Source organism: Myiozetetes cayanensis, unplaced genomic scaffold (assembly GCF_022539395.1).
Source record: "Myiozetetes cayanensis isolate MyiCay16 unplaced genomic scaffold, myiCay2020 scf10, whole genome shotgun sequence".
In the NCBI taxonomy this organism is placed as follows: Eukaryota; Metazoa; Chordata; class Aves; order Passeriformes; family Tyrannidae; genus Myiozetetes; species Myiozetetes cayanensis.
Window position 1 is genome coordinate 7,040,253 of NW_026086605.1, and position 23,980 is coordinate 7,064,232.

At 44.6% G+C, this 23,980-nt stretch overlaps 1 protein-coding gene across 5 annotated transcripts; it reads left to right on the plus strand.

Annotated features, from left to right (window-relative positions):
- Positions 1-60: 60 nt before the first annotated feature.
- ALDH18A1 (aldehyde dehydrogenase 18 family member A1) lies at positions 61-23,696 on the plus strand. Of its 5 annotated transcripts, none has more exons than XM_050337100.1 (18): positions 61-1,241; positions 6,912-7,035; positions 9,023-9,246; positions 10,836-10,985; positions 11,066-11,170; positions 12,482-12,640; positions 13,229-13,319; positions 14,599-14,723; positions 15,491-15,635; positions 16,352-16,425; positions 17,060-17,159; positions 18,249-18,469; positions 18,809-18,946; positions 19,060-19,255; positions 19,408-19,529; positions 20,803-20,989; positions 21,886-21,981; positions 22,909-23,696. In XM_050337100.1, the coding sequence occupies exons 1-18, from the start codon at positions 951-953 to the stop codon at positions 23,088-23,090; spliced, it is 2,730 nt and encodes a 909-aa protein (XP_050193057.1). In that variant the 5' UTR covers positions 61-950; the 3' UTR covers positions 23,091-23,696. The 5 variants fall into 5 exon arrangements, with proteins under 5 accessions (XP_050193057.1, XP_050193067.1, XP_050193092.1 ...); XM_050337110.1 differs by having other exon boundaries at positions 12,482-12,634; XM_050337126.1 differs by lacking the exon at positions 61-1,241 and adding an exon at positions 3,623-3,649.
- The last annotated feature ends 284 nt before the right edge of the window (positions 23,697-23,980 follow it).

Consider the following 23,980-nt stretch of genomic DNA (forward strand, 5'->3'; position numbering starts at 1 on the left):
TTGTAATTAGTCAGGGTATCAAGGGACGTAACACGAATCAAAATAAAACCAAACATGCAGATTTTGGGGTAACTTCACATATTTACCTTTGTGAGTGTTTGCATGGTTTATTAGCTGGGAAAGAATTCCATGCAAGTGTCTGCTGCTTCCATGGATTCTGATTCTGGGGCAGCCCGTGCAGGCTGCTCTGAACACTTTGTGTTCCAGTGTTATGCAGGGCTGCTGCTACCAGCAGCAACAAACTTGGATTTTTAGGTAGATGTGGCTTCTCAGCTGTGCCTTCGCAAAGCTTTTAGTGGAACACATCTGTAGTGTGTCCCCTGTCCTCTGATGCCCCTGATCTGTGGAATCTAGAAAATTAATTTACAGGTGACAGTCACTGAATTAACAAGGGGTTAGCTGGAGAAACTTCCCAAAAGTCACGTTGCAAGTGTGTCAGGATATAGCTTGAATGAAAAGGATCTGGCATCCCTCTTTTCTGCATTATTGAGATAATTGAATTAAGTGTGACTACAGAGATACTGTTCATCTATGAGCTGCAAATACATGAAGTACTGTAAGAATGCATCACCTTATACTGTAATTCTCTGCCATACCCCAACTTCCAACATGTCATATTTTCTAGCTCGTGTTTGGCTCCTCTGACATTTTGTCATTGCAAGAAATGGAGCTGGAAAGAGGCTTGTCCATAACCTGTTCTAACCTGAATTAAGGCCTGTTCAGATTCTAGCCATGTCCTAGCAATGGATGTGCACTTAGAATCTGCAGTTTCCTGTGACAGTGTTTACTTTGTCACGGTTCTATCCCCACTGCCTGCTCTTAAATAGCCTCCTTTGCAATCCAGGGTCAGGCACGGTGTGTCATTGTCACACACCGGGCAGGCTCGTGTGTCGGATGCTCAGGAGGGAGTGTTTGTACTCCGTGGGAAGGGCCGGGACAGCGCTGTGCCAATGTCCCTGCTGCCAGCACTGCCAGCTGTCCAGCGCGCCCTTCTTGCGGCAGTAGGTCTGGTTTTACGCTGTCCGAGTGAAGACGATCTTTACTGGATGATCTTCAAAGTCCCTTCTAAGCTTGACCATCGATTGTTGGAAGATGCATTTTTGGATTTCAAAGCAGGAGCAGCTGCAGAGACCGCGGGCGGGGCCGGAAGCGACGTGAGGCGGCGGCTGAGGCTGAGGCTGAGGCTGAGGGGAGCCGGGCAGGGCAGAGCGGGGCCGAGCCGAGCCGGGGAGAACCGGGCGGTGAGTAGAGCCGGGCCGGGCAGAGCAGAGCTGGGCCGTGCCCGCCGTCCGCCGGTGCTGCCCGTTCCCGACCCGCGCCGGGCCCGGCAGCGGCCGAGGGATGAGGGCTCGGGGGAGAGGAGAGGGGCTCAGCCTTGTCGCTGTCGGCCTGCATCCTCTCCGCCCTTCTCCCGGAGCCCGCAGGCTTCCCGGAGCCGCTGAGGCTCGCGGTCCCGGTGTGTCGCGGTCCCGGTGCTGCAGCAGTGTCCGGGAGTCGCAGTTCGGTCCCCTGCGAGCACCAGACGGGCTGGCTGGAGGTGCAGGGGCCTCCTCCCCCCGGGGCCCTGTGAGAGCAGAGCTGCTCTTCTGGAGGTTTGCTTTCCTTGCTGGTGGTCTCTTGTGACTCCTTATGAGAGTTCTCAGTGCCCAAAGAAAACATTTGAACCCACCTGAGGCTTGCCTGACACCCAAGAGTCACTACCTCGGTTTTGACCTGACTTGGTGATAAGCCTGTGTTCTTCACATAGTGTTCTTCACAGTAGACAGAACAGGATCAGATTAGAGGGGTTTTTAAGTAACCTGATGGCCCTCTGAAAAAACTAATAAAAGTGTAGATAAAGGAGACTTAATGAGCAAAGCTTACACGGTTTACCAAAAGCCTTTGGCAACTGTCTCTGTGCTATGAAGTCAGTTTTATTTTCTTAAATCAATAATATCTCAAATATTTGCATAAATGCTTATACCTGAGCTGACTCTGTACTCTAAAATTGATGGATACTTGGAAGTGTTTACCTTCTTTCTCTTCCCAGATTTGCTTGAGGATACTGAGAGAAGCAATTACAAAGGGTTAAAATAAAGTTTTCTTTTTCCCTGGTCTGTAGTAAAGTATTTATGTTTGGTCACTTCAGAAACTACATTACCTTTTCCATGTTTGTGTCAGTGAATATTTCTGTTGTGCAAACTGCTTTACTGATTTATTTCTGTGTTTGCTGTATTACCTTGCTCTTCTAAACTACTCTGGACTGGATTGTTATAAAAACTGCATTCAATAGCAAACTGAGCATCTTTCAGGCTTAGCTTCAGTAATTTTTCAGCTGTTCTTGTTGCATGTTGTGTTAGTAGGAATATGAAAGCAATGCTATTTTTATGTTTTTCTGCAACATCCAGGGAAGAAAACACCTGAGAGACACTGTGAAAAGTCAGTTCAAGCTGTAGTGAAAGTCAAAAAGCAAACAGAATGGTAGAAATTACCACTTAAGGAATGAATGCAGAATAAAAAAAAAACATGCCACTATATAAATCCTTGTTTTGTCCAAATTTGAGTCCTCTTGTCAGTTCTGTACAGCATATCGGGTGATACGCTGTACTCTATCTGGGCTAATTGGGCAGGTGGAGGAAGAGCAATGGAGGTGATTGTATATATGAAATAGCCTTGATGTGAGGAAAGCTCTGAGGGCAGAGTGTCTGCAGCTTCCTCTCCAGGGGCAGGAGAGGGGCAGCTCCGATTTCTGCTACCTGAGAGCAGTGATAGGGCCAGAGGGAACGGCTGGAGCTGTGACAGGGCAGGTTTAAGTTGAATCTCAGGAAAAGGTTCTTCCCCCAGAGGGTGGCCGGGCACTGAACAGGCTCCCCAGGGCAGGGGGCACGGCCCCAAGGCTGCCAGAGCTCCAGGAGCGTTTGGACAACGCTCTGAGGTACAGGGTGGGATTGTTGGGGTGTCCTGGATAGGGCCATGAGTTGGACTGGATGGTCCTTGTGGGTCCCTTCCAGCTCAGGAGATCCTACAGTTCTAAATGAGTCTGTGATTCTCTTAATTTAGAAGTGAATGCAAAGGGGATAAAGGGAGGTAAAGTGAAGACCAAGGCCAGCGCTCTCGCCCTTGTGGAGGGGTTTGTGCTACAAACCCTCTACAAAGAGGAGCTAAAGCCGCTCTCACAGGTGTGGCTGCACAGCCCTCTCATCTGCTGTCTGCGGACATGTGAGAACAGAGCGAGTCCAGGTGAAGGAGGCTGAGGGAGATGGCTCAGCAGCCCGTGCCCTGGGTAGGGCTGTCTGGACTAGTCCGGGACTAGACAAGACGGCTGTTAACGCTGTAATTTGTACAGCCCAGCATTTTGTGCTGCAACGTGGAGCCGGGTTACATCATCTGCGGCACGGCGGGGGGGGGGCACGGCGGGGCCCGCGGATTGGCTGTGCCGGGACAGCGGGGCCCGCGGATTGGCTGTGCCGGCACGGCGGGGCCGCGGATTGGCTGTGCCGGCACGGCGGGGCCCGCGGATTGGCTGTGCCGGCACGGCGGCGGCCGCGGATTGGCTGTACCGGCACAGGGGGCCCGCGGATTGGCTGCGGTGGCGGAGCGGGGCTGGCCGGGGCCGCTGCCCGGCCGTGCGCGGGCGCTGCTCGGCGAGAGCCGCGGCGGGAGGCGGCGGGTGCGGAGCGCGGGCGGCGCGGGCGGGGTGGGGGGTCCCAGGGAGATTCCCAGCCGATTCCCGGCCGCTGCGGTTCGCGAGCGCCGCGGGAGAGCCGCGCGGCCCGCGGGTTTCACCCCCCGGCAGGGACGCAGCCGAGGGGCCCGGCCCTGCCGCCGGTGCTGCTGCTGCTCCTGTACAGCCCCGGTTTTGCTGCGGCCCCAGCTGACAGAGCCGGGCTGGCACCGCGGAGCAGCACCGAGCGCCCAGGGTGCCTCTCGGAGGCCTGCGGGGCCGGAACACGGGGCGGCCCCGCCGGGCTCCTTCAGGGCAGGAGGAGCCGCGTGGCGCTCTGCTCTGAGTCGCCTCTTCCCTGTGCGCGGAGCTGCTGCAGGACCCGGCCGAGCTGTTCGACAGCTGCTCGAAGGGCCATTTCTTTGAAGGATTCCTTGATTTCAGTCAGCTCTTCTCAACTGGCGCCCCTCTGGAAAGGTTTCTAGGGTGTAAGCTTGCACGAAGAACTGCAGAGGAGTTTTGTTTCTTTCCCCTTTGCAAAAGTTTTAGTTGGTAAGGTGATGAAGCAGTTTAAATAGGAAAAGCTTCTGCTTGTCACAGAGGACTTTTTTGTGTTGTGGTAAAGACTACATAGCAATTGTGTGCATTTCCTTGGAACTTGATTTGTTTCTACTTCTTTATTTAAGTGTAGTACAGAATAGCTCTTTCTATCACTTTGGTTTCCAGATTTTTTTCACCTGTGGAATGTCTTAACACTGAAATATTTGCCTTTATATATAAAACAGTGAGAAAAGTATATTTAGTTTAATTTAATCAACTCACAGCAAATACTTGTAGACATCCTATGGGTTTGCAGCCAACAGACTGAAAAACGAGTGTTACAGGTTGCTGTTGTTCAAGGCACCAGTTCTAGGGCTTCAGATCTCTGATTGCTTTGGAAGGTGACTAAGTCTGTGTACACTGATCTGGAACAGAATAAATGTACTGTGCTACTTAACAGCTGTTTTGAAGATAAAAGTATATGAAAACGAGCCAATAGCATTGCTTTCTGTTAGCAATCATGTAAGGACAACTTTTCGTTATTTAAAGAGATAATAGGAAAATTGTATTTTTTGAAGGTTGTGTTCAGAGGCTAGTTTAGAAGAAGTAGGGTTTTCTGGTAATGAAAAAAAAATGTAAGCTAGGGGAAATAGCTGAATAATGCATTTTGCATTTCTTTCTATTGCTCCCTCTAAGTAAAGCAGAAGTATTTTATAATTGTTTGTATTTTACTCTTAATCATGTAACATTTTTTAGTTTGTTACTGAAGACCAGAACCATTCCAGGCATGAAAATGGTGGAAATGTGGTTGGAATGGAAAATGAGGATTGAAATTAGCTTTAAGTCCTTGATTGAGTGAGAGGAGAGGAAGGAGTTGGACTGGCCTTTAAAGAAAGCTTTTGGCTTACAGCATACCTTGTGCTCTGTCTGTGCTTTCTGGCAGCGTCATTTCCAGTTCACATCTCTCTTTCATTTTCTTGATGTCTGCTGCTGCTTTAAACTTTCTGTTTTCTTGTTAACTTGGTCTCCTTGCCTTTTTTTGAAACTTTGCAAGTTTCAAAACCATGCTTTTTCCCCTAATCTTTTTCCTTCCGAAGATTCACGTGTCTGACACTTCTCCCCCTTCACTGTCTGCTCCCCTTCAGCAAAGGTGTCTCTGGCAAAGGGAAACTGGTAACAGCCTCCCAGCACAGGGTTGCTCTCGGTTGCCAGCAGACCTGTGGTGAGAATGGTGGTTCTCTGACTCGGGATACTTGTGGTGGAAGGGGTTCTGGATGAAGGACCCCTTGTTTGGCAGCTCTGGTTGTCAGGACTTTGAGCATCCCTCTGAGGCACAAGGAAGACCCTGTTGAGAAGACTGATAGTAGGTGTGAAGGTGAACTTCCAGGTGGAGGGCTGGAACAGCCAGACCTATGAACAGTGGGAACTGTGCAGCCCCAGAGGCAGCACATGAGGTGCCTGGTAAGGGCTCAGAGGGAGAATGTCTAGTTAGGGTTGTTTCCCAGCTCCTTGAAGCTTTCCCTGTTATGAGGAGAAAACTGGCTACTTGCTTGGTTTCATCGTCTGCTCAGAGTCCTTTGCCTCATCCTGGCAGAGGTTTTGCCATTTCAGACGAAATGCAGAACTGGAGGGGCACTGCAGATTAATATTGTTAAGGTGGCATGCAGTGTCAGCTTTACTAGAGAACCATTATCTGCTGGTGGCTGCCTTGTCTAATGTAGGGGTGTGGATTTTTATAAGGATTATAATGAGGGATAATGGCAGTATGCTGATGCAGGATAATGTTCACATACACATGTGCCAGAAGTGGCAGTGCTGTAACTGTCCTGGTATGTGTAATAGCAGCCTTCCAATGCAGTTACTGTAAGATCTCTGTGCCCTCTTTTCAATACCTTCTCTGTCCCACAGCTTGTGCAGCGGTGTTTGCTTTATTCCAGTGGTGCAGAGAAATGGATTGAAAGCCAGTAAAGGAAGCAGAATTTTGTAAAAGGGGAAGGATAGGTTTCACAGTTTAAATACTGTCTGGGAGAACTGGATTCTTTTTAATCTCCTTTGGTTCCTCTGTGATAGTGGATACATTACTGCCATTGGAGCTGTCAAAGGAAATTGCTAACTCTCTATCCCTTATTTACTGTGTACTTGCTCTAGTGAATTTTAGAACTCGAAGAATCCTGAGTGTTTACAGGTTCAGTCAAGGGAGACTAATGTCAAGTACCTTGGAAATTCGTGTCCTTACTTGAAGTCATGGATAACATCTTGTAATTTGATAATGCTCAAGGAAAGGTGAACGAGCATCTTGCCTGTATTAAATAGGGCTGAGGTTCATGACCAGTGTAGATGCTCTGTTGTGGTGTGTATGGAGAAGTCTGGATGATGCAACCTCTCTCTGTTTTTTTTTTTCCTTCCAGGCTTCTCTGTGGAAAAAATTAGGACTTTTATCCGTTGTAGTTACATTCACTAATAGTGTTTTCCCTTCTTGGGGAACCATGTGTTTTTCTTTATTTTATAATGATCTTCTGGCAGCAGGTAGGGAACAGGGGCCTTCAGTTCTTCTGTGTCACAGTCTGTGAGCGAATTCTGCAAAATGGAGAGGGGACACAAGGAAATGGTATTAAGACCGTACAGGACAGAGATGAGTTGGAGTGGGGGAGTGGGTGAAGAGAAAAACATAGATGGCAAGTCACTGATATTTAACCAGTTTTCTCCCTTCCTCCCCTTTAACTTGCAGATATCCCTGATTTGCAGAAGGCACCTCAGAATGTTGTGTCACGCCGCTCTGAGCCCCGTTGTCCGTTCCCCGGGATGGTGCTCTGTCTTGTCTCCACGTGCTGTGGCAGCCATTCCCCGTCCATGTATGTATGAGACAGCACACCTTTCTAGTGCTGCTGGTCACTGTGTCTGGGCATGCCTGTGCTCTTTGCTGTGGTGAAAGGAAGATCATCTCATTAACATCATTAAATCTTACAAACTCTGAGTGAACTGTAATTGAAGCTCTACTTTCTTAATGTTACTTGCTCCCTCAACTCAATAATATTCATCTGGGTGTCTGAGTTTGTGGGTTTTTTTTCATTCTGACATGCATTTCAAGCAAAAAAATACCAGTTGTGAAAGTACTGCTACTGTAAAAGTTCTTCATTTCATCCTCATACATTCCTAGAAAACAAGATCTGATTAAGTCTGCTCCCCCATCTGCCTTTTCAGCCCACAGATGTCTTGAGTAAAGCAAGGTGCAAAGCTCAAATTTATTTGGATTAGATAAAAGTGGAAAGATGCTGGGATGCCTTTAAGTCTCTTTGTCTAAAACATGGACTGGTTGGCTCTGTGAGTTCCTAATTGCACACAGAGCAAGTTAATGGGCTTGCATCACCAGAAATGTTTGGCAAATGTAAGGTGGGAGCTGATTTCACATCTCAGTCTGGTGTAAAGTAACTAAAAAAGGCATTTTTTTTGCAGCCACAGAGCAAGATTTGCAATTAGGACTTCATTAGAGATTAATTAAGTTCTCTGCTTGTTCTAGAACTGTTGTCTTTTCCCTTATTTTTCTGAAAAAATTAAGTGGTTTCTTTTCAGATACTGGATAACCCTCAGGAGCTGCCTTCTTGGAACCTTCTAAATCCTGAATCTCTAACTAAGAGAATTAGAAATAAATTTGGCTTACTCCTTTCTGGTTATACTGAGTAGGATAGGCAAATACTAAATAGTAAGGTATAATGCTGGAAAGAACAGTTAAACTGGACTCCTTCCCACAGTTTTTCATAGACCTTATTTATATTCACAAGTATTCCCTGGTGAAAATGAGAGGAAAATGAAACTCCTCTCTAAATTCCATTTTCTACTTTTATTTGTGTGACTTGTTAGTGCAGCCCTCATTTATGATTAATCGTTTAAGCTTCTTCTGTGTGTATCATGGACAAAATATTTATTCAATTGTTAACATTACAAGTTTCTCTCTATGTAGCACAGTGTTCATTCCTGTCTTTCTCCAGGAGGTATAGCATCAAGAATAGTCACTTTTAGGTTATAAATTAAAGCATTTTGCATTATAGAGCATCACAATTAGAGATAGTGAACATATAAAATCAGGTAACTGACCATGGCATAGGATTCAATTTACTGATTGGTGAAGAAGTCTCTGCATCTTCAGATGAGATATTGGTTAGGATTGACTAGAATAAAATCATTCAGTTGTAAGTCATCTAGTCCCACTACCTGACACCTCAGGGCTGCCCAAAAGCTGAAGCACCCTATTGGGGGCATTTCCAAAGGCTTCCTGAACCCTGCCAGGCTTGGGGCACGACTGTGTCTCCTGTCCCAGGCTTTGGACACCACCACGTGACTCTGAGTTCCCGTGTTCATCCCCCTTCAGCTGCCCCTGCTTAAGCAATGTGCAAAAATACCTGACTCAGATGTGTAAAAGCTGTGTTTCTTTTCTTTCCCAACAGTCAACTTTCTTTGCTATTACAGACAGGAAAACTCTCTATAACTGTATCTAATGAGGCAAGGCAAAGGAGATTGTTCTTAGAACTGATGCTTGTGATGTGAGCTGTGTGGGCTCTTCTACAGTGTCCTTCAGTTTGGTCTTCTAGATTCTCAGAGCCAGAGCTCTGTGATGCATGGGATATTGTCTTCTGTACCTTAGGGATGGTTAGTGCTGCTCAGATGATATTGGTTCTCACTTTGTTTTGGTGAATTGAAAGCTACTTCTCATTCCCAGTCACTGGGAGGTGTTGTGAGCTTTAGCCTTGGAAAGGAAGAAAATGTTGCATGACTTCAAGGGCCTAAAGTCTGAACAAAACACTTAAAACTGCTTTTTTTTCCCCTTCCTTTCTTTCTCCACAGACCTCTCTCACCATAACCAAAGATTAAGGAATGAATCCATCCGCGGTTGGAGCAACATTCCGTTTCTCACGGTGCCGCTCAGCCGTGCCCACGGAAAATCCTTCGCGCACCGGAGCGAGCTGAAGCACGCCAAGAGGATCGTGGTGAAGCTGGGCAGTGCTGTTGTGACCCGAGGGGATGAGTGTGGCTTGGCCCTTGGGAGACTGGCTTCGATTGTGGAGCAGGTAATTCTGAGCCTGAACATTTGTTTTAATTTCAGATACTTGGGGATTGTTCAGTGGTACAGAAGGTTGTGGTAAACCCTCTTTTCAGCCCCTTGTGCTGCGGTTCCATAAACTGGATAACTCAGGACATCGTTGTTTGAAGGTGTGCTGCGTTGACCCTGATCACCAGCTAAGCATCCACACAGATTCTCGTTTGCTCCCCACACTTCTGCCCCACCACCAGTGGGATTGGGAAGAAAATGGGAAGAGCAAAAGTAAGAAAACTGGGTTGAAATAAAGACAGTTTAATAAGTGAAGAAGAGGGAAAAAACCCCAAGTGATTCTGAGGCAGTCGCTCACTACATCGGACAAGCAGACCATGCCCTGCTGGTCCTTGAGTGGTGGCCACCTTGGAAGACAAACCCCTGCCTTTTGCTGTTCTGCAACCCCAGTTTTATTGCTGTGCATGACATTACCTGGTTTGAAATATCCCTTTGGCCAGTTCAGGTCAGCTCTCCCAGACGTGTCCTCTCCGAACTTTGTGCCCAGCCCCTCGCCTGCCTGCTGGGATGGGACACAGTGGGAAAAGGAAAGCCTTGATGCTGTGCAAGTGCTGGTCACCATGGGGAAAAGAGAAGGCTTTGATGCTGTGCAAGCACTGTTTAGCAATAGGCAAAACATGGGAGTGTTGTCAAAACTGTTTTAGAACTGAAATCTAAAATACAGTACCATAAACGCCTATAAGGAAAGTTAACTCCATCTGGGCCAGACCTATTGTAGAGTGAGAGGTTTGCACAGTGAGATTTTTATGCCATAGGCAAGACACAACTGGAGCATTAGCTGGCTCTGATGTGAAGGTGGTACTGAAGTTTGTGAACTCTTCAGAAAGAGTCTGCTCTTCTGGATTACTTGCAAATTTGCAGAGTTCTTCCAGGAAAAACCTTGAAACCTCATTACTTGTAGGAAAAACTGATGGGATCAACTGATGTATTTGTTCTCCAAAAAGAAATGGCTACTTTGGCAAGGATTGGACACGTCTCCATGTAAAGTTAACAAGTCAAATTCACGTAAGACATTTTGCTTTAGGGCTTTGAAAGGAATCTGGGCAGATACATGTAAGGAGGAAGTAATCTAAAACTTTTTTTCTAGTTGGCCTCTTCACTTCTAGAATTCAAAGTTACTGTGTAATGGTAGCTGTGGGAGTGGATGGGGAACAAGAAGGTTGGTGGAAGATACAGCTGCTACTTTACATTTCATATCTTTCCTTGTCCATAGCAATGATGGTGGAGGGGTGAGGGAGGTAGTAGAGTCAGCATGTAATACGTGTTCTGAAGATTCAAGGATGATTCTGTCATAAAAGCTGGTATTGTGAAAAGAAGGTTTAGCAGAAGCTGTAGATGGCTTACAGTCCTTGGCATAGCTCCTCAGTGGGTAGGAAGGTGTGCAGAAGTATCCTAAAGGCTGGTTGCCTTGCTTTGTGCATCCATGGATGAAGCACAGCACTTGTGCCAGCAAGAACTGGTGAGCATGAGGTTGTCTATAAGAGCCAGGACTGTTGTGCTGTCAGTGATGGTACACCAGGCCCTATTCCTCATTTTCTGTACTTACAGGTCTCAATGCTGCAAAACCAGGGCCGAGAGATGATGATTGTCACCAGTGGGGCTGTAGCCTTTGGAAAGCAGCGGTTGCGTCATGAGATCTTGCTTTCTCAGAGTGTGAGGCAGGCACTTCATTCAGGCCAGAGTCAGCTGAAAGACATGGTGAGAGGCTGGTGGCACTTGTGCTTTTCCTAAATGTAGTACCTGCTCCAGTCACTGACAGCTGCTCTTTGTCTTTGTAGGCTATTCCAGTGTTGGAGGCCCGAGCCTGTGCAGCAGCAGGCCAGAGTGGACTCATGGCCCTGTACGAGGCCATGTTTACACAGTACAGCATCTGTGCAGCTCAGGTAAGGCATTCCCTGCTTCCCAGACTGACTTGCTACTTTTGAGGCTTATTATTGTCATATAAACGAGTGCCTTGATGAATACTTCTGACATGGAATTATCCATTGTCAAGATAAAACAAATGACCTTTCTCCTGAAGTTCAGGTGTGTCCTGCTCTTATACAGCGGGGAGAGTTTGTTAAGACCTCTTCACAAAAGCTGAATGGTGATCCAAAGTGAGGGTTTAAAATCACAGGTGCTTGAACTACCACACATTCTGTTAAAGGTGGTGGAAGTGCATATCCACACTTCAGAACCTTCTGCCCATCTGCTCCTCAAACCTTTCTAGCTTGTGGATGGTGGTTTCCCTAGCCTGGGTCTTATACTGAAGGCTGCAACTCTATCACTGGAACTACTCTTAAACAAGCTTTGCTTTTCTTAAATACTCTGAGAATACAGAATTGCATTAACTGTAAGGCCTTATTTGTTTAGATACTTTTAACGAGTTTAGGAGCCTAGTATGAAGTCTTTTCTTGGAGGAACTTCTTCCTGTAATGTGGCAGAGCTGATGTGGCTAAAATGTTTCTGTATGGCTAAAAAGCACTATAGGTCCTGCTGGATTAGATCTTGTTCAAGTCTGTAGACAACTATCATTCCTTCAATATAAATGAATTCATTGTCCCTGCCAAAAAGGTCAGAGCACTCACAGATTCCAAGTGCACTGTGCTATTGTGCTGGAGTTGTTTGCTTAGTTCTCAAATGTCCACTTACAGAGTAAAAATAAAAGGCTCAATCACTCCAGAGCAGACATTTAGGTTTTTTGGTCTTAAAATACCAAGAAAAAAGGGATGGTATCTGCATGCAGGAGGCTTTAATGACAAGATTCTTTCAGAAAAGCAAATGAGTTCTAGTGAGCTGAAGAGAAGTCTGGAGATAACGCATCCCTTCTGCTTGCTGCAAGTGGGAACATGAAACTGTGAGGAAAATCAGGAAAGGCAACGTCTTGAGTAGTCTATTGGATTGTTTAGGTCTTGTAGTTATCATCAGCATCTGTGTTCTGATTACAATTTTATTTTTCCAAGTTTGCTCCTGGAGTGTGTGGCCTGTCAGCTTGAGAAAGGCCATTGCTGGCTCCAGTGGAAGTTAAGGCATATAAACCTGTAGGGTTATGGAAAGAATATTTCTCACTTGTGTTCTGTATCCTTGAAATGTAGTTTCTGTTTCTTTAGTGACCCGAAAGGCATGACTGCTCTGTTATGACATGTTAATACATAAGTTTAGGATTCTGTTCTCAGGAAAGGTGGTAGGCTAAGTATTTTTTTTCTTCCTTTTAGATTTTAGTCACCAACCTGGATTTCCACGATGAACAGAAGCGCCGCAACTTAAACGGAACGTTACATGAGCTTTTGAGGATGAATATTGTGCCCATAATTAACACTAATGATGCTGTTGTTCCACCTCCAGAGCCAAACAGTGATCTGCAGGGGGTAAATGTGGGTAAAGTATTGCAAGGGGGTGGCTCCTGCTTGCAGATGGTACAGCTCTAATGTGTACTTGACTATTGCCATAACTGGGGATCTCTGAAGCCTGGAACAGGGAAACACACATCCAGAATTAGTGTGGACAGAAGGCACGAGAAGACTGTGCTGACTTGTCTGTGCCTGGTGTGATGCATTGTTGTGGGCTGAAAGCAGGGCAGACAATGTCTGCTCTGCCAAAACCAAGCGTGCCTAGTTTGTTTTTTTACCGAATAGTAAAGTTGGAAGGGACTTGTGCAGGTCATCTAGTCCAGCACCCCTGCTTAAAGCAGGGTCAGTTAGTGCCCCTTGGCCTGTCCCTGGGCACCGAGGTAGAGAATGCAGGTACTGATCCCACTACTTTGTCATTTTGGTATTGCCTTGCTGCATTCCAAAAGCAGATGTGCTTTGACACAAAGATCACCTTCGAAGTTCCAGTGGGTGTGAACAAAGTAGCTCAGGAGGCCTTGTTAGTGCTGAGGTAACTTGCTTTTGTGTGTTGCCACCAAACATCTCTTAGCTCCTCCTGCTCCCCAGTGCTGCTGATGTGCACGTGCATTGCAGGTGATCAGTGTGAAGGACAACGACAGTCTGGCAGCACGACTGGCTGTGGAAATGAAAACTGACCTCCTGATTGTTCTCTCAGATGTAGAAGGTTTGTGAGTAATTTCTTTAATTTCTTTTTAGTTTTAATGGAGTTTTACAGTGGATTGTCAAGCCAACTTCTTCTCATATTTTACTGAGCTCTTCAGCTCATCCCTTTTACGTTGACAATTGCAACATATCCTTAACTCCTTCGGGCCTGTACCCCCATGATGGTGCTGTGGAATAAGCCAAAGACTTAATAATAATAATAATAGTAATAATAATCATCCAAAGGTGACACTGTTGAATGTAGGTGGGTGAGAATGCCTGTGAGCCTGAAACTTGTTCAAAACCCAGAATACCACATGTACTGTGGTGCTACTCTCAGCTTCTAGAGTGGCATGATAGTCAGGAGCACCCTGCAGGGTAAAGGCTGTGTCTAGAATAAGGATTATAAACCAAATACCATTCTACAATAGTTTGTTTCTTCTGGCAGCAGGTTCTGTCTTTCAGTGGATTATCAGGAGAAGTCCTAGTCATTGCTTTACAGATACCTGGATCTTCTAGGCTTTTTCTCTCCCAGACTTTTGGCTTACACTGCTCAAGTCTTCTGAGCTGTGCTTTTGTGACATAAGCCTGTTAACTGTGGACATTGAACTTTGTTTTCTAGGCAGAGGAGGGTGGTGGGTGCAGTTTCACATCAGCACAGACCACATCACCCATGTCACAGCCTTTTAATCCTCTCCAGATGGGTTTGTTTCAGTGGCAAGAGTTCAATTTTAATGTGTTGGGTAAACTAAAGTGTCATTCAACTCCAAATGCAGTTGCATGAAGTTATTTGACTTTTAAAAATATTAGTAGAGTATATCTCTGTAGTGTTGTGTTCCTTCTTAGCAGAATTTGGGACCCTTTTTCCATGTTTCTGAATTGCCCAGTTTCTCACTGTACAACCCAGCATTCGAGAATATCATCTGAGGCTTTGGTGAGGAGGATTGTCCTGTGTCTTTTCAGCTGGGGGCTTGTGTATGTAAGGCCTGATGTGGAATATATAAAAGCTGTAAACTGTCTCTAACCCCAGCCAAATGTCACCACCTCCCAGCTTGCATGCTGCTATTCAGCATGTGAGGTTTTGCTCTCTTATTTGTTAGGCTTTCAATAAACCTGTACTTCTTGAGACTGCCTGTGAAGTGTTTTGTGCTCAAAAAGCAGGGTTCAGTGGAAATTTTCAATCCTTTAAAGTGGAGGCTTTTTAGCCTCATGTTGCTTGGTTTGTTTTATGTTTTTTTTCTTTTTTCACACGTGAGCTTTGGACATGAGGGTATAGAACTGATTTTTATTGTTTATTTCAGGACTCTTTGACAGCCCTCCAGGATCTGATGATGCAAAGCTCATTGACATATTCTACCCAGGGGACCAGCAGTCTGTAACATTTGGAACCAAATCCCGAGTGGGAATGGGTGGCATGGAAGCCAAGGTAGAAATATGGAACATTTGCTTTGGTTTTGGGAAGGAAAATCTGTTTTTATCGTATCAAATGAGTAAAAAAATCCAATAAGAAGCTGAATAGAAAAACAGTAGGTAAAAACTTGGTGTGGAAACCTGAGTAACCCTTCAGCAAACTTCATAGCTTCACCAGAGGTTTATAAGCAATGACAATACCTCTACATCTTGATCAGACCAGCCAGGAGTGCTTAGAATGATCAGACTTTAAGGGAGTAATGCAGACAGCTGATGGTATTGAATAATATTTTAATATTATATAGTAATGGCCAGCACCTGAGCAAGGACAGTGCTCCACAGTACAAGTAATATCATGTGGTCTCTTAAAGTGGATTAAGCTAATCCATGATACCTAATCTATGTCATAAAAAATGGCAACAGGATATTTTCAGAAAAGAAAATTAGATTTCTTCAAAGAGTAGTAAGAACTTTCAACATAAGGTAATGGTGAGAAATAACATGTGACCAATGTGCCCTTGCAGTAGTCTTGAAAAAAAGCAAACTGTTAGGAAAATTTGAAGTATGCTTATAAAAGTGCAGCTGGTTAAGGAAGGGAAGGTAAAGTGCAAATACATGATCTCATTCAGTGCTACGTTATGGAAATTCCTGAAGTGTGTTGAATGCTCTTTGAAAGCACGAGGGGTGAATCTGGAGATCAGAGTGGGCCAAGAAGTCTTGTTGTGAGTGGTGACTCAAACAACACAAGTGAATTTCTTGAACTGGCTCCATCCATTGCTGTAGGTGAAAGCAGCTCTGTGGGCCCTCCAAGGAGGCACCTCTGTAGTGATTGCAAATGGAACCCACCCAAAGATCTCAGGTCATGTCATCACAGATATTGTGGAAGGGAAAAAAGTTGGAACTTTTTTTTCGGAGGTAAAACCTGCAGGTGAGTACAGATACAATGTGTACATTGAGAGTTGTAGAGATTTCCTGAAAAGTTAAACTTTGTCTAGACCCATGCTATAACTGGGAAACCACACTCTGCTTGAAAAATGGATTTTGAAAGCTATTTTCTAGAGTAAGGATAGAAAATGTTGAATTTCCTGCTTTTGTTCCCTTTGTGACCTTTGCAGAATAGGGTAGGTGTGGAGTGATACTTTTGACTTGCACTTTAAGCCAAGTGAATTTCTTCATGTATAATCCTTAGTGGATTTCTTGTATGAATATGTCAGATTATCCTTTGAACCCACTCTGTGTCACTATGGCCAAGAGCCATTTTGGTTAGTCCCACTATAATAAACTTCTATCAGCAGTAAAGCTTTTAATCTTGTGATCCCACTCTGAGTGCCTTACAAACACTGCAAACAGCAAAAGTCCTGTGGACTGTTGTGGTGTTTACTCCAATCCTCTCTTTGTCTTCCATCTTCCAAGAAACACCCTTTGGAAATTCAAGTAACTTTTAGAAATCAACCATATCTGTTTACATACATATCACTTTTCTCAAAGAATACCAAAAAATGCCATACTTTCTAAAGTACGACATCACTTAAAAAAAAAAATCTTCCTGATCTGAGCAAAGAATGGGAAGATGGAAGGCCTGGTGTTCACTTCTGCATGTGCTGTTACTTTGTCTGCATGGCATGGTTTTGGTTTTTTTTGCAGGCCCTACAGTAGAACAGCAGGCCGAGATGGCTCGAGCTGGTGGCAGGACCTTGGCAGCTCTACAGCCTGAGCAGGTGACAGAACAATACAGTACCTACTTGTTAAGACTCTGCATGTGTAGCAAGTTTTACAACACGGATTTATAACATAAATGGGCCCCTTGGGACAAGAATTTATCCTTTGTGTGCCAGATCCGTCATATGTATGCTCAGAGATGAGAAGAGCAAAAAGAATGTACCTTGGGGCTGTGGAGTAAAAAAACATGCTTTCATGTGGGGTTTATAAAATTCCTGATAGTGTCAAACAGCACAGAGAAATGAATTGTGGTCAGAGCTGCTGAAGAATTGACTGGAGTAACTTGCTCCATTCACGCTGGTGTGGAGTCCAGCATACAACATGTATGCAAAAGCAGAGTTGGAGGCAATTACTGCTCTGCAGCTGGGCAGGCAAGATGTGGCACGAGGAAGAATACGTGAGTTTGGTGAGGAACACGTGGCATGGGAAGCAAGGTAATAAAAAGCAAAGTAAAGGTTGCAGCAGCATTCAGCCTTATTTTTCAATATGATGCAGGCTGGAGAAATCAGCTGAGCCAAGTGTTGGGAGAGTTCACAGTGAGAGGATGCATCAGCATGAATGGATTGTAGGGCCCAGATGTCAGATGGGTGACTTTGTGTGAGAGGTCAGTTCAGAAACTGTTTTCTCTTTCAGAGAGCAGAGATTATTTATCGTCTTGCTGACTTACTAACTGACCAGAGAGAAGAAATTCTCTTGGCAAACAAAAAGGACTTAGAAGAGGCTGAAAATAAAGGTATTATTTCAAATCTTTCTATGGTAATAGTATGTTCTTGAACCTCTCTGGACCTTGAGACAGAAAAACTAGAATCTTCTGTTAGCTGGGACTGGGTACTATGGCTGGCACAGATAGTGAACCTAGGGCTTTGAGAGCTTGTCAGTGTAAACAGCTGCAGCCTCCTTCATTACATAGAACAGATGACTTCATCAGAGAAGATACTGAGACCCTGTAAAATACCCAGTGGTGTATTGTAAAAAAACCAAACAAATACAAAACAAACAAACAAAAAACAACAACAAAAAAAATCTTTGTTTCTGCCATGTGTACAGTGAATATTTTATGGGCTAGTTAAGGTAATGTTTGGCTCCTGAGGGGAAGGCTGTCATCTCTACACTTAAATTGATGTTCTCCAAAGAGAACTGTATCCCCTTCTGATTGAGGAAGGTTCTCTTTAGGTGGCTTGGGTTAAACCCATTCTCCTGTGTTAGATGGATGCATTCACTGAGAAGCTGGAATTGGGACGTGTACACAGTGGCATAGCAAATAGATGAAAAGGGTACATCATGAATTGTAATAATCTGTGGAAGATACCAGGGAACTATTTATTACTGCCCAGAGTACTTGAGGGGACGTTGCTGGGTTAACTTAGTGTCTGAATGTGCTCAGACTAGGAAGTTCAGGCAGTTCTTGCCCACTCTCACAGCAGTGCTGTGCATGTGTCTCTGCTTTGGCATTTCTGTTCGTAAAATAGAAAGATGAAATTACTGCCTAGCCCTTCCAGAAAAGCTGCAGGGATAGAAATCTGTAAGAAATTCAGGCATGCAGCAGTACTTGAAATAGGACAGACCTCATCTTTGTAGATGTTGCTGTTGCTTCACGTACAAAGCACTTAAGCTGCAATAAGTGAAAATGTGGGGGTGAAATCACGGTCATATTTGAGCGGTTTTATAGTGACTACCAAACTCTGTGCATTTTTCGTCTCAGGCAGGTTACTTGGTGCGGGGTGGGAAATACCTGAATTTTCCTGACTAGCTTAAGTCACTTTTGCTTGAGCCTAGGCAGACCAGCACAGACCTCCAGCACAACTTTTTCTGGTTCTTTTAGGGAGGTTGGCTCTTCCTTTGTTGAAGCGCCTGAGCCTGTCCACGTCGAAGCTGAACAGCTTGGCCATCGGGCTGCGCCAGATTGCGGTGTCCTCGCAGGACAGCGTGGGCCGCGTGCTCCGCAGGACACGGATAGCGAAGGCCCTGCACCTGGAGCAGGTGACGGTGCCCATCGGGGTCCTCCTCGTGATCTTCGAGTCTCGGCCGGACTGTCTTCCCCAGGTGGGTAAGGGGGGCAGATGATACTGCTGGGAATTCTCAGATGATGGAAGAAAGGGTCTTTCTGTTGGGGAGCAACTGAGAGACTGCAAGAGGGCTTCTTTCAAAGGGCTCTTGCTTAGATTCTTCTACAATTGATTTTGTTGGCATCCCTGTTTTTTCTGCAGAGATATTTTCAGAATTTGCTTCTGAATTTATTAATGCTGAGTAAATAATAGATTAATATTGAGTAAATCAACGGCACTAAAAATCCTGGTTTTATTTTGTGAGTGTTATTCTGACAGAAGAACCAGATTACATTTAGGGATTTTTTTTTTCCCCTTTAATAAATGCTTTTGACAGGTGTCTGCTTTGGCCATAGCCAGTGGAAATGGCTTACTACTTAAAGGAGGGAAAGAGGCAGCGCACAGCAATCAAATCCTCCATCATCTGACGCAAGAAGCACTCTCCATTCACGGCGTCAAAGATGCAGTGCAGCTGGTAAGTGCCTGGAGTTCAGTCAACCATTCCTTTGCTGTGGTGTATATATATAAAAAGTACAGGCAAAACCTGAGAGTTCAAACTGTAAACTTCTGGTGTTGCAACTCCCACAGGTGAACACGAGAGAGGAAGTAGAGGATCTCTGCCGTTTGGATAAGCTGATAGATCTGATCATTCCACGGGGTTCATCGCAGCTGGTGAGGAATATCCAGAAAGCTGCCAAGGGAATCCCAGTGATGGGACACAGCGAAGGGATCTGCCATGTGTACGTGGACGCGGATGCCAGCGTTGAGAAGGTCACCCGGATAAGTAAGCTGTGAGAGGGTGACTTAAACCTCGTGTGTGTAATGGAACTTCGTGTTTGGAGTATGCGTTGTAGTTATGGTCATTTGTTATGCATATGCTGTTCAAAATCTTCATCATGAATGTTATGTAACCAATTATCTACTCTTAAACCTCAGTCAGAGACTCAAAGTGTGAATATCCTGCTGCCTGTAACGCTCTGGAAACTCTCCTGATTCATCGAGACTTGCTGAGAACCCCGTTGTTTGATCAGATCATAGACATGCTGAGAGTAGAACAGGTTAGTCACTCATACGTGTGTTTTGGTTTTTGGGTTTTGTTTGGTTTTTTTTCTGACAACTTCAGAAGCATTTGGTCTGGCAGGTGTGTAGCCCTGTTTAGTTTTATGATGACATAACACTTTAGTATCCATAAGTGTCTTTGTACATGTAAATGAACTTAGGAAGAACTTTGCTTCTCCACACAAAATCAAGCTTTTCTGTAGAAATTGTCTGAAAGCAGCTTGTACAGGACAGCTACAGGCTGTTACTGGGATACAAATATATATATATATACTTGTATATATAATCTTCTGCCTTTGAATAGCATATATACACAGCCCTTTCAAAGTCTGACTGAATTGTTGTTAACCTCCCAGATGCAAAGCTTTCTCTTCTTAAATCTATTCCTTTAGCTTCTTACCCAGGTGAATTTGCTTCCTCCATGTTTTCTTTTTTTAAATTTTCTTTTTGCATGCCCTTTATTCACACCCATTTTCCCTCCTGGTATGTCCAAGGAACAACAAAAGGCCAGTATTTTAATGAGTTGTCCAGACATGAGCAATGGTTTTTCAGTAAAGGTAGCAGAGATGCACCAAGAGATATCCATTAAATAGTTTGAATTGCACATAAGTCAAGGGTTTTCACATGGCAGGATGTATTTAACAAACAGAATGTACAGGCAGTGATTGATGCAGGTAAAATAGGGAGGCCTTGTGTTTTGATGATGTTAAAAGGGTTATAGTATAAGAAGCTGATAGTCAGGAGCAAGTTCTCAATGGATCTTTTTTAATGTCTGGTTTGGTTGTTTCTTGGGAAGGGTTGAGTGCAGGGTGGATGGTCTTTGGCTTTTGGATGAGAGGAATATGAGTAGTAGTGCATTTCCACCACCCACCCTGCTCCTAATACAGTGGGGAGGATATTAACTCTGTCTAATCTGACCTGACAACAAGAAACACACAAATATTGGGCAGGATTATGCAATTAAAGTAATTTGTAGTTGCACAAGGAAACGCTGTTTTCCAGATACCTTCTTAAAAGCCTTCAGATTTAGTAAAGGCTGGTATCATTTTATAAAATAAAAGGTTAAAAGCTGATCAAGATCTTAGACTGCTGTAGGTGCAAGGTTGGAAGCATTCCTTTCGTTATTCGCTGTCTTAAAACCAGGAGTGGCTGCATTTTATTGAAGCTGTTTTCCCAGCACTAGTGTTGTACTGTCTTCCTGTCCAAGAACTCCACTTTTCACCTGGAAGGCTCTGCTACGGTCAATAGCACTGAGTGTTTCTGGTATTGCAGGTGAAGATTCACGCTGGCCCAAGGTTTGCATCTTACCTGACGTTCAGCCCTTCAGAAGTGAAGTCTCTGCGCACAGAATACGGGGACCTGGAGTGCTGCATCGAGGTGGTGGACAGCGTTCAGGAGGCCATTGAACACATCCACAAGTATGGGAGTTCTCACACGGATGTTATTATCACCGAGAACGGTTAGTGACCACTCTCCTTCCTCAAGCTGCTGTCAGTTTTGGTTTTGGTTTGGCTGTCAGTTCCTGGTTTGAGTGTAACTCATTACATTGTAGTAGTTCTTCTCCTGGGTCTGTGCCAGTTCAAAACCTAACTAGAGCTGTGCCGAGACTCTCCAACCAAAGCAAGCCCAGAACTCCTGAGAATCAGCTGCAGTGAGGTCATGTTGATCTGCGTCTGAACAGCGTGTGAGTCAAGCAGGCTTCTGTTCTGAACCTCCTGCTGAGCTTACATGAGTGTCACTAAAAGGCATGTGTTTGATACCATATAACCCACTGCCACGGGAGCTGGTGCACCAGAGATTTGGAGGGACTGTAGTGGAAATAGAGCTGATCTTGAATGTTTGTCTTGTCACTGAGGGCAACTGAGCTGCAGTTCACAGACTTGCATGTGGTATTTCTGCCTTGTGGTTCCCAAATATTACTTGCAATAGCAATTGAATTTAGGATTTTTCATTATCTAGAACAAATTCCATGTTTAAGACTAATGGAGAGCTGACTGTAGTTTAACAGTTTGACTTGACAGATGTGGTTTGGGGCAGCTGTTTTTTCTCCCCAGTCATACAACTGAATCCCTCTTTGAAGGCTGTAGACTGGATGTATTTAGAATTAGACATTTTTTTGCTTTATTCTAGTCTTCACAAGCTTCTTTTAACATTTGCAGTTGTCTAGTTGGTAAGCATACTGGGAAGGAGGTATAAAAGAGCATGGCTTAGCCCAGGCTGTTTAAATACTCTCTGATCAGGTTGCACATGAAAGTTGTATTGTTACATCTGTTCACTGGTTTATGTTATATTTATTGGAGTACATGACCATTCTGTAGGTAATGGATTTTATTTTTGTCTCTGCCTCTTTCCCAGAGCAAACAGCAGAGTTCTTCCTCCAGCATGTCGACAGCGCTTGTGTATTCTGGAATGCCAGTACCCGATTCTCTGATGGCTACAGATTTGGACTTGGTAAGCCAGAAAATATTGCAGGGATGTGACTGCAGAGTTTGCTGGAGTGTGTGAAAAGTGTGGCACTATGAGCCTGGAAGATAGGATTAGTCTCTTACTGTCTAATAAGAGGTTTTCAGGAAAGGTGCTGTACGAAAAGCTGAAGGTGAGACACACAAAGTTGGTTTGAATCCTTTGGAGCTCTGTTCAATCACAGTAAAGTGTGCTGCATGCATGTGGTGATAGAACAGTGCAACCCAGGATGGGAAACTGATGAACAGTTTTCCCTTTTTCCTCTTCTCAAGGATGCTGTAAAGAATGACATGTTTTGGTCCTGCTTGGCAGACTGAGCTGCTGTCCAGTGTGCCAGCCCTGCAGTGTTGAGGAATGAAGGGCGGCAACCAAACTGACTCTGAGCTGCTTAAATTAACAGGTGCACTTCTGTGAATTGCAGAAGACAAGGGAAACATTCTTTCCTGAGGTAGAAAGTCTAAAATCTCCACTGCAGGCTGTTAATCTGATAACATTCAGAGTTCCATGTGATTAAAAAGTTTTAGTTAAGATCTTGCGATATCTCCTCAGTGTGATAGAAAAAAGATAAAAGTTCATGATCTTGACCAATTTACCTATTGTCTTTTGTTTTAAAGGATTAAACCCTCAGGAAACAAGTCTAAGTTCCATGTAAGAGATACCTCTCTCTCTTTCATCTTTCTTTCTGAAAGTAACTCTGTAGCAGCCAGAAGTATGAACATTACAATTTACAATGTAATAGTTAACCTGCCCTAACTTTTATGTTGGGTAAACAGAACTTCTGGCATTTGGAGAGGAGCAGAGAATGGCAGGTCACTGAAAGGCAGGCGGCTTTTTGACATAAAAGTGCAAAACTGCTTAGTATGAAGTAAATATCATCAGGAGATTAACTTCCCTTATTTTGGGTGTTCCCTACAGGTGCTGAAGTGGGAATTAGTACTTCTCGCATCCATGCACGCGGACCAGTGGGAATTGAAGGACTCTTAACTACAAAGTGGTTGCTGAGGGGGGACAATCATGTTGTTTCTGACTTCTCAGAGCACGGGAGCATGAAGTATCTTCATGAGAGCCTCCCGCTCCCTCAGAGAAATGCCAACTGAGAATGCTGGGGTTGGGGGTAAAACCCAGGGGTATCATTATTTCCTGAAGATGTCCAGGCTTCAGGGCAATCTCTGGTGAAGGAGTTTGTTTTTCATCTCCAGGAGCATTGTCCTTGGTCGTTTGCGGTACAGTTAAAACAAAATGATCGCAGCGATGAGATTCCCCTCCCTGCCTTTCAGTTTCCTTAGACAGTATCTGCAAACTGACCTCACTCCTTCCAGAGACAGACTTTTTCAAATCACACAGGTAACATAAGAAAGGATTTCAACATCCGCTGCATTCTATGCTCCCTATGGCAAATATGCTTGGTGGTGGAGCATCATTTTTTTTTTTTTTCCATAAGTCTTTGTTTTACTCAAGTCTCTGTTCTGGAGAACAGACTTAATAGTTTTGGTTTTGAGCATTTTTTATTTCAGTCTTATGATCATGGCAGCTCTTGAAAGCCAGAAAGCTTTACGCTTAGTTTCTTTGTACTTGATCACTCTTGAGACAGGGGGACAGATGTTCCAAATGTGTAGTAAGCTATTGACCAAGAAACCTTTTATATCTAATTCTTTGTATTGTTGACTATTGTAGATAAATAACATAATTGTCTGCTACATGAATTTTGTTATTTATTTGTACCAAAGGTTTATTTTTCTTTGGTTTTATATAAAACTTAACCTTCCAGAACCCCTCCTCCTACAGCAATTCTACTTCGATGGTGGCTTGTCTAGAATGAAGCTCTGGCTCTGTAGGAACGTTTCCCTTGGCCGCAGAGCGGAGGAGCTCCCTGCTGGGTGCAGCGTGTCCCGCTCTCTGGTTGTCCCTGCTGGGTGCAGGGTGTCCCACTCTCTGGTTGTCCCTGCTGGGTGCAGGGTGTCCCACTCTCTGGTTGTCCCTGCTGGGT

Coding starts and splice junctions, on each gene's coding strand:
- ALDH18A1 (XM_050337100.1), top strand. CDS start 951: ATGTCCCTGCTGCCAGCACTGCCAGCTGTCCAGCGCGCCCTTCTTGCG. Junction 10,986..11,065: donor AGAGTCAGCTGAAAGACATG/GTGAGAGGCTGG, acceptor TTGTCTTTGTAG/GCTATTCCAGTGTTGGAGGC. Junction 16,426..17,059: donor CAGCTCTACAGCCTGAGCAG/GTGACAGAACAA, acceptor TTTCTCTTTCAG/AGAGCAGAGATTATTTATCG.